Source organism: Triticum dicoccoides, chromosome 3A, assembly GCF_002162155.2.
Source record: "Triticum dicoccoides isolate Atlit2015 ecotype Zavitan chromosome 3A, WEW_v2.0, whole genome shotgun sequence".
Taxonomy (NCBI): Eukaryota; Viridiplantae; Streptophyta; class Magnoliopsida; order Poales; family Poaceae; genus Triticum; species Triticum dicoccoides.
In genome coordinates this window covers 574709643-574719834 of record NC_041384.1, presented here as the reverse complement: position 1 = coordinate 574719834, position 10192 = coordinate 574709643, and the positions used below count along the sequence as shown (strand labels likewise).

At 47.7% G+C, this 10192-nt stretch overlaps 1 protein-coding gene across 4 annotated transcripts; it reads right to left on the bottom strand.

Annotated features, from left to right (window-relative positions):
* Positions 1-4081: 4081 nt before the first annotated feature.
* LOC119269290 (DNA-(apurinic or apyrimidinic site) endonuclease, chloroplastic-like) lies at positions 4082-9430 on the bottom strand. 4 transcript variants are annotated; one of them, XM_037551082.1, is made up of 13 exons: positions 9301-9430; positions 9123-9225; positions 8529-8685; positions 8346-8443; positions 8182-8261; positions 7691-7927; positions 7327-7604; positions 7059-7169; positions 6348-6485; positions 6219-6266; positions 5478-5558; positions 4726-4885; positions 4082-4476 (listed from the first exon to the last, which is right to left on the bottom strand). In XM_037551082.1, exons 1-13 carry the CDS (start codon positions 9419-9421, stop codon positions 4355-4357), a joined length of 1734 nt encoding a protein of 577 aa, XP_037406979.1. In that variant the 5' UTR covers positions 9422-9430; the 3' UTR covers positions 4082-4354. The 4 variants fall into 4 exon arrangements, with proteins under 4 accessions (XP_037406979.1, XP_037406980.1, XP_037406981.1 ...); XM_037551083.1 differs by having other exon boundaries at positions 8197-8261; XM_037551084.1 differs by lacking the exon at positions 9123-9225 and having other exon boundaries at positions 9301-9427.
* Between the last annotated feature and the right edge of the window lie 762 nt (positions 9431-10192).

Here is a 10192-nt window from a genome sequence, read left to right as displayed (position 1 = left end):
TTGGACTTGGCGAGCGCCGACCCTGTGAGCTGTGAGTCGGTAACTTGGCTTTCCAGGGACGAAGTAAACTTCTCGCCTAAGCAATAATTATTTCAGAAAAAAAAGGAACCGTGCGTACACGTGTCCCCAAGATCAACCGTCCGAAAAACAATTTTTACAGCATAAAGATTCGAAATCCTCTGTATGATGCGCTCGGGATTTAGAATTAATTTATCAGTCAGTCCAGTGAAGTTTGTATGCAAGCTCAGCTTTTTTCTTTTGAAAGAAAAATACACCCAAAGGTATGTTATTATTCCATAATTGCTATGAAAAACACTAGTCAATTCTATACATTGAAAAGACAATTAGACACAGAACGACCCGTAAAAAACATAAAATTATACATACTAAAGTTGCGACAAGTGGTATGGATCAGAGGTGCTAGTATTTTTCTTACTCCGTTTATATGTTGTCCCGTTAGAAATTAGAAATCACACTAAATCAACAATAAAGAAAAGGGACATGCAAACGTCCTTGTCATATCAGGCTTTAAAGATCATAATATACTTTGAGACCATATCTAAAAACTGTTGAAGAGGCATAGATTGGAGCATCACCCAAAGTGGAGGCTTGCACTCTGTTACCACCGGTCTAGAGAGTTGGAGAAACCAGATCATATTGCAGACCAACAAGAAGACGATGTTGAAGTCATTGCACCAGTAACCGACTAACTGTTCTTTTTGATAGACTCATCAACTGCCAGATCCGGAGAGAACCAATAGATATAGCGACACAAAATCTCACAAACCCTTCATTAACGCCGAATCAGATGCCACCACCTTGTGAGGGCGTCAAGAAGAACTTAAGAAAAAGAAAAACGAGACGAATGGGTCTTACTCCTCTTTGCCGCCAGACATGGGAGAGGACGAGGACCGAAGCGGCGGCATGAAGGAGATCATTGATGGTGGCTAGGGGCTGGCATGATGGTGCTTATCTGTCTCTAACTATAAGGGCACCTCCAACACCATCCATCAAAACGCCACTAAACATTCAGACACTTTGTGTCATCCAACACCGTGCATCAAATGTCCGCAGACTAGTCCGCACGTTTGAATTCCCGTAAACCGAGAGCTAAGCTGGGGGAAGCGTTGAAGACATCCGGACAACCGCCACGTAGGCGTCCGACACCTTGGCCCAGCCAAAACCGAGACGAAGCCCTCACATTTGGACAATTCCACACTATTTTTCGTGTGAAAAGCCCGCCCTTTTCCCATTGTCTCCTTCCGATCGTCGCCGCCACCCACCCCAGTTCCCACCCATTTCATTGTCCATGGCCGTGATGAAGCCCAAGGAGGAGCCGTCCGTCGCAAAATGTTGACCATGAAGATGTCGAACTTGGATCCTGATGCGGCGAAGATCGTGCAAGCCTATCATGCTAGGATGTTGAAGTGTTTGACGGCCGATTTGGAGGAGCCAGTTGCACAGTGAAGAATTTGGCAGGAACAACCCGTTTAGGAGGCAAAAAAATGAGAATTTTTTGCATGGATAGTGGGACTAATAATTTTTAGGATTAGACGCATGTAAAAAACTTGTGAACATCCGGTGGCGCTTTTAGGGTGTGATTGTATATGTTTGCACTTATATTTACATATGCTGCAAACATACATTTACATATGCTAAACTGTTATTGATCTACATATGCATGTCAAATAGAAGAGGCTGGGCCAGAGCGGACATTTGATGCACCGGTTTGGATGGCCAGCTCGGCTATCGCAGTCCGCAAACACGTTCGCGTTGATGGACGGCGTCAAAGATGCCTAGCCAGATCTTCACACAGCTAGAATTTGGTACTATGCTACTCTTAAAGAAACTCCAATGGAGCGACTCATTTTGTCCGTCCGCGTCTGTTTGAGTCGACGCGGGCAAAAGTGATGGCCCAACGCGTCGACCCAAACTCAAATCACGTCCGCTCCGCGCCCGCGCCGACGCATTTGTGGTCCAAATGCGTCGGCGCGGACGTCGAACGGACGCCACACGCGTCTTCTCGCTGTCCGCCTCGTCCTCACCTGATGGTCGTCCAACTACCCGCTGCCCACGCGGTCAGCTTAATTTATGACCACGGACCCACGCGTCAGTGACGGCGATCGCTCTTTTTTAAGCGGACCGTGCGGCGCGGCCGTCCACATCTAGGCAAGCTCGCTCCCCCGTCGCCGGCAAACCCTAGCAAAAACCCTAGCCAACCCTAGCCAAATGGAGATCTTCTCCGGCGCCGGCAACAGCAAGTCCAAGGGCAAGGCCCCCACCGTCCCTTTCCCCTCGGAGTTCGTACCGCCTCCGCCGGCGCCGGCTCACCAACAGAGGGTGCGAGTGAGCGTGCCAGTGCACCAGGCGGAGTGGCACTTGCAGCACCGCGTGCCTCTGCCGTACCCCGACGTCACCCTGCCGCACGACTGGCACCTGGATCCAGAGAGGATCCCAGTGCCGGCGGCGCCGCGGTCGGCTAGGGCGCACGCGGAGGAGGTGCGGCGCCGGTGGGCAATGCTAACGCCGCCTGCGCCACCGACTCGCCTAACTAGGCGAGGTGGTTTGCCTTCAAGCACGAGGAGGCGAGGCGACGCGGCATGCGAGAGGTCGACCGCAGCATGCCGCCGCCCCCGCTCATCTTCCAGGAGGAAGACCAGGCGGCCCTTGCGGCGGTCTACCGCGAGAGCGAGGAGGTCGAGCGGCGCAGGGTGGAGACGGTGGAGGAAGAGGAGGCTCGCTACGAGGCGGCCATGACGCAGGCCCTCGCCCTCTCCGCGGCCGGTGATTGCGTGGTGTCGCCGGTGGCTCCGCCGTCCCCTCCCCGACGGCTCGTCAAGGCCGACCCGGAGCCGCAGCCGGAGCCCATCACGCGCTTCTCCTAGACGGGAGTGGTGCGCGAGTGGGTGTCCGTGCCACCGGTTTGGATAGGGGCGACCCCGGCGCAGGAGGCGGTGTACCTCGAGATGTGACGCCAGCGATGGCTCACCGAGGAGCGCCATCGCGGCAAGTACGAGGACATGCTCGAGCGTGACCTCGAGGAGGAGGCGCGCCAAGCCGCGGCTGCACAGGCGGCCGCACAGCCCGAGCCCGAGCCGGAGCCCGTCACGCGCTTCTCCTGGACGGGAGTGGTGCGCGAGTGGGTGTCCGCGCCACGGGTTTGGATAAGGGCGACCCCGGCGCAGGAGGCGGCGTACCTCGAGAAGTGACGCCAGCGATGGCTCACCGAGGAGCGCCGTCGCGGCAAGTACGAGGACATGCTCGAGCGTGACCTCGAGGAGGAGGCGCGCGAGGCCAAGGAGGAGGCGCGCCAAGCCGCGGCTGCACAGGCGGCCGCACAGTCCCCCGCGCCGGCACTGCCCGGGCCGGAACAGCCCCACGTGCCGGCACTGCCCCCGCCGGAACAGCTGCCCGCGGCCTACATCGCCACCGCCTGGAACACGGCGTTCCCCTGGGCCGGCCCTGCGCCGACGCTCATCGACCTCACCCACCCCGAGGATGTTGCCTAGGGCGCGCTGCCTCGTAGTTAGGTTGTTTCTAATTTCTTTTAATGCTAATATGAACGCGTGGACTCTCGCCGGCCTTCCTGGCCGGCTTTAATGTTTAATTAAGTTGTTTTCATTTGAAATATGCATGCACAATATTTTTTTTGTCGGCGCCGTCAAAATGGATCGGGCAAGTGTTGGGCTTGCCCATACGCCGACCCAAACACAAAGCAGACGTCCGTGTCCGCCTAGCCGATCCAAACAGAAAAAGCGGACAAAATCACCGTCCGTTTAGGTCGGCCAGTTGGAGTTGCTCTTATTGTATTTTTTATCCAGGTACACTCGAAGACCATATCTCCTACCGTAAAAAGTTATATTTTACGAAAGGAAACCGTAATTTTTTTATGGAACTATTGTTTACGATCCTTCAACACCACTGTACGTACTCAAATTAGCTCATACCGTAGATTTCTCCTTCCTGAATAGACTCTTGTTTTAACGCATGTTCCACACTTATCTGATATGCACCATGTAGTCTATACTCTACAGGTTTTAGTCTTGAGAAAATTGCTTCGAACAACACAGCACAGCATATCTGACCCAGACTACCAGAGGAACAGTTTCATGTTAAGTCCGAAAGGTCAGTCAGAACACATAGCCAGGACAGGGATTGCCCCAAAACGCTCATGCTGAGTCATAACGCTACAGCCCTGGATTTGGTACAATGACCACCAGCCAACATCCATTAGAGTACTACCTACTGTTTCACTGACGCAAAATCATCTGCGCAAACCGGAACAAGCAACGCCGCAGACCAGCCCCAGAAGTTAGATTGCAAGTTCACATAGGGCCGGGGATCAGCCACTCGCCTAGAGCTTCAGTATGAGGCCGAGTGGGCTGTGGTCACTGGCAGAAACGTCTGGGAGGATGTATGAGTCGTGGACTCTTTCTGCGATGGACTCCGACACGAGGAAGTAATCCAGGCGCCAACCTGCGCATCCGCCAACAGACAAAGACGACATGTTAAAACCATGAGCATACTTTCCTCCCACATGACGAAACAAGTGAGGCTCATTGGGATGATCAAACATGTAGCAAAATTTGTCAACTGAACAATAGATGGGTATAAATGTAAAATGCCTAAATGGTCGCTAACAGATCGTGCTAGTAAATATAAACAATGAAGGGAGTGGTTTCCGGTTTATGCGGTAAGGTCAGGCTCGAGTCATCGAGGTCATACCTCTATTAGTCTTCCGGCAATTATGCCTATAACCCCAGTAGCTATATCCAACAACATCAGGGTGCTGTTTCCGAAACGTATCCACGAACCCTTTGGACAAAAAATTAGTCTCGAACGATTTCCTTTCTTCTTTTGTGAAGCCGGCACTTCTACTATTTCCCTGGACAAAAGGTAACAAATACAAGAAAATGTAACACAGAACGTTTGAGGACGTCAGAGTGGAAATGATATCAGTACCAAAACAGATCAGGCCAGCCGTCACATCCATGATCTAGACAAGGTGACAGACTGACAGGCCACCCAAAAACATGTCCAATAACAACACAATAAAGGTTATTTTCCACAATTTGGGCCAGGATTTCTCAGCAGCTCTACTTTTTTACAAGGATCTTGATAATTGTATTCCTAACAAGCATATTTTTGGACAATGAAATAACAAACACAACCTGAAATACATAGCATGCAGCAATTTTGCATAATATAGATCACCCTTTGAGCGGTATACTGAGTGCTTACACATTGATGTACTTGTATGTTAGTGTGGCTAACTTAACACCTGAGATGTTGGGTTCAAGTCTCAGTAATTGTCCAGGAGGAGCCATTTTAGTAACATGATAAGCAAGGATTTGAAAATGAACTTTGTGGTCATACACCAGTGGAATAGCGCATACACCACATACTTAAGCATAAAGTAAATTTTCTGAACCACAGACATTCAAGCATGTAGGTGATACAAACTAACGACTACTTACAGCAGGATCATGTATATCAATCTCCTGATGCGCACAGTTAAGATCACCAGTTAGTATGACAGGTTTCGATTTTTCCAATTCCTGCATAATCATACGAAATTCGTCAGGTTTAGTTAAACATGATAAACTGAAGGAGGGCCGCATCATGTTTGAACATAATCGTGCATTTTTAACTAACAGCGTAGTTTTGCACATGATATCAACTGCACAGAAACACAACATCAGAGAGGTTCCAATGTGCTAACTCGATTAAGGTAAAGTAAGTGAATGAAAATAGACAACAATGGAGATATGGCGCATACTGCATGGTGAAAGCTGCCCAATATGTTGGATTGAACAATGTCAAGGTCCACAGCCCTAATTAGGTTTTCATGCAAACTTTAGGGGCCTTAACATCCAACTGTGGCATGTACCTCCAAAGTTCTAGCAAAGCACTTTATAGCTATTACTAAGATTTGGTATGTGCAAATGTACAGGACAACACACCAACCCTAAATGCAACCACAGAAAACAGATAAAATAGATATCCACCACAACTGCTTGTACTGGAGAACATGTCCAATGAACAGAAGGACTAAGAATAGGAATGGGGGAAATCAATGCAGTGACAAATAACAATATGAATCAATGGGGAAAGTCAGAACTTCATCTTTTTCCAGAACAAACGTGACAGACAAAGGTATAAAGGCATAAGAAAACTATTTCAAATATAAATAAAAGTAAAAGGCAAGGCGAGCATACTTTCATGTAGTTACCAAGGCATGGATCCCACTCTGTGACTCTGTAAGTCTACACAGTAACATATAATCACGGATTAGATTCGAATCTCAAGTGATGCATACCAGAATGAAAACTACAGCAATATATTACCAATCTTTTGAGACCATCACCGGAATTCGGCACATAAGCGGTTAGCAAGTAAAAATCATCAAATTCCACCGTCACAATCCTCCCTTCTGTATCATGGTCTGGTACACCAAGCCCATACTTGATAGAAAGTGGTTTCACCTACAAAAAGTGCAGGACACATGATGAAGCGATACGGAATATGAGGGGCATGCTAAGCAAAGTTACTGTATTTGATAATAAACAGTCCTAACTTGTTAATGTGTCCTTATGATCAACTGAAGCAGTACAAAAAAGTGCAAACAGCACAACGATATAATGGATCTCCTTGTCTAACATCCATAAAAAAGTACAGAAAGCACAGCACAATGATTAATCAGGTGACATGTGTTAATATCATGGAAGGATAACTATGAAGCAAACTAATAGCTCGAGCGTTTAACCGCTTATGTTTCAGTCATTTCCTTTCTAAGTTTCACGTAATCTGGAGTTAAAGATTCCAATAAAACATCAGTATCAGTAGAGCTGAACCAACTGGTATAATGGGGTGATTCCTAGATAAGGGGGCATTTGGGCACTTTGTTTTTCTATTCCAATTCCATTCAGTATTCCTTGCAGTTGGTTGAACTTGAAACACAGTACAACAGAAGAAACCAATGAAAATTCATAAGTGTTTTGAACTATGAAGCACTGACAAAATTGGTGGTGCTAGGGTGCAAGAATGGCAGTCCATACCCGTGAAATTATGGCAGTCCCTGAATAGCCAAGCTTTGACACACTACATGTCCAGAAACTATTGGTATACCCTTCAAGTAGACTTTCCTTGATGACGTCAACATCTTTCTCCTGCTCAAAACAGTGCAATTATGTGTTGATAAACTATTCGAGTGAATGAAGTACAGCAAAAATTTCAGAGAGGACAAAAAGCAAATGCCAGCTTTGCGAGACAGAACTGCGCTTGTCCTATCTTTACAAGATCATTTTGTAATAACAAATATCTTGCCTGAATTTTCGTTTCTTGCAGGCATAGCACATCAAAATCCTCCCTCTGTGCTAACTCATGAACAGAGAAGCCCCTATTTTTTACTAGAGCTTTCAGTCCATTGACATTCCATGATAGAATCTTTAGCGCCCTTGTATCCTTGCTAAGGGGTGGAGGCCTCATGACCTTAGGATTGTATGGAATCCACTCAGCCTGTGGCTTCTTGTGTACAAGTACAGTCCAAGGCTCTGCACCATCCACATTAAGACCCAACCCCGCCTTTGCAATAGCACCATTGGCTGTGAAAGACAATCCCACAGTTAGCCAAGAGAGCAGTAATTTTCTAGCCCAGAAATGATCAAGACTGGTGAAACAATGAGCGTACCAACAACTGTTTCCTTCTTGTGTGATGTTTTATTTATCTTGACAGTAGTCACAGGGTTCTCCTCCGGAGTGGTGCCCTTAATTGATTTCTGCTTGGTTCTACTTCTCTTGCTAGGAGTTGCGGAAATAACTTCAGAAGTTTCTAGCTTTTGTTCAACCACTACTGAAGCGGCACCTTTTCTTTTTGAAGGTACTTCTGATGGGCCAATCTGCTCAATGGTTGATGCTCCCTCTTTACCTGCAGAAAAAGAATTAGCATCCAGCCAAAATGCTTATTGCAACACTATATAGATGTATACACTAACACGTACTGATTGTATTCTTCTGGCTACCTACGATACAATTTCTCGGGAAAAACTGAACATTGTCTCATATTACTAGGGCAGAAGTCATAACTGAATCAGGAGGTTGTTGAGGTACATGTAGAGTTTATACAAAGAAAGCATGAATTTAGTTCAATGGTACCACTAGAGGTCTGCAAGTAAGTCATACCAATTACTTCCTCACCCAGAGATTCCATCAGAGCTGATACCAAATCTTTCTTGTTACCTCTCGCAGCAACTCCCATCCTCCTTCAAATTCATGGCATACAAAACTAAATGGATAAATCAATTATCAGAAACATACAATAAGGGGAGGCTAGGAAAAATTTGAACCTTGTGAGTTCCTTGAGTTCTTTCACTGTCATGGATTGGAGCATACTAGGGTCACCTCTGATTCGCTCTATCTCCAATGTGCTTTCAGTGTCATCTTCCTATGGTTCCAAAAAATACATGAATTTCTGACCATGAGATGTATAAAGGACAAATGTCAGCACAATGGGTATATACAATACTAACCTTTTCTATGACTGTTTGTTCATCTTTCTTGATCTCACTGTTCTTAGACACAGCTCTACGTGAATAGGTAATCCGCGTCCTCTCACTCATCACGTTTAGTATTGGAATCACTAATTTTCTGCAACTGTAATTTGTTCTTGGAAGCCCACCGCTACGCCTGTAAACAACAAGTTGTTTCACCATGTATTGCAGAAACATCCTAAGTGACTCTTGAGACATTTAGATCCACATATATGCACGATGACCATGCCAATCTCCTCAATGCACAGAAAATTAAATAAACATCGTGACTACTGGCTAACAATGTCTTCGGCAATTCATACAAATCACAAAAGGAGTTAACTGGATGCTGTTCACAAAAAGAACAAAAATACTAAAGCCCCATCTGCACCATGACGGCAAGCCTAGGCAGCACATTGCGAAACACCATTGAGCCCCCGATAAACTTGCTTTCGATCTACACTTCCTTAGTGGGGAGAACTCCACCCCTTCTTTTATCCCCCCAAATCGAAAGCTGCTGCCCTACGGCGTGCGGAGAACCCGAATCGACAAAAGGAAATTGCAAATGCATATAAGGGGGGTTGGCAGCCGTACTCGTAGAGACGGAGGAGAGAGCCACAGCGCAGGAGCAGCTGCATCTGCAAGCGGGTGCGTGGAGGCGGCGGGACGTGGAGCGAACGGAACCCCCACTTCAAAACTAGGGTTTATGCAATCAAGAAACCTCGCATTCAACTCAAGAAAATGGAGGGGCGGAGCATACGGGGGACGTTACCGCTGGGAGGAACGCCGCCGCTTTTCCCCTGCTGTTCACGACGGAACGACGGGCGGCACGACACTCCGGTGTGGTGTGTTCGGCCTTCGGCGGTCGCAAATGACGGGTTGAGTCCAACCATTCCACAGGGGCAAAATGGTAATATGATGTCAGGGACCAAGAAGAATACGAATTTGGCATGTTTGGTTTAGTTCTCTTGGCTGATTCAGAATCAGCCCTCTCCTCATCTTCTTCCAGAATTTTTAACATCCATTTCTATATCTATACTTCTACATCTATATCTATATCTATACTACTATTAAACAATCAAACAAGAACTTTCTCAGATGTACCTCACAATTAGCCCCATAACACCGCACGAACCATAAACACCGTACGATTAGACCCACAAATCTCAATCTAACAATCATCCCTGATCTAATAGCTTCATTGTGTGGACTTGGCAATTTTCGATGACTGACCATACTCCACCATCCAAAAGCCTTCCCTCGAATTACCGGTCCGGCCTCCCTATGATCACGCACCCGCATTGTAATCCCTCCTCCAATCACGCAAGGCCCACAGAAAAAAGGAAATTGATGTCCGCGCAGACTGCTCCATCTCCGGCGCTGTCTCTTCTTCCCAACCCTCCATCCGGCCAAAGATTGTGCTTCGGCTAGAGCGATTGCCCAGGCGCAGGCAAGCGATGCAGTCAACGCGGGGCGGCGGCGGCAACTCGATGCAGGGAACGGTGATGGCCAAGGCGTGCACTCTGGCGGGGCTGGCGTGGATCTGGCGGAAGGCAGACGGTTCGGGTCGACGATGGGCGGCGCCCGCGAGTCAGAGGGACGGCGGTGGCGGCTGAGCTCCTCCATGGTCTGCTGCGTTTCCGGGGAGAGAGAGCTTCGAAGGT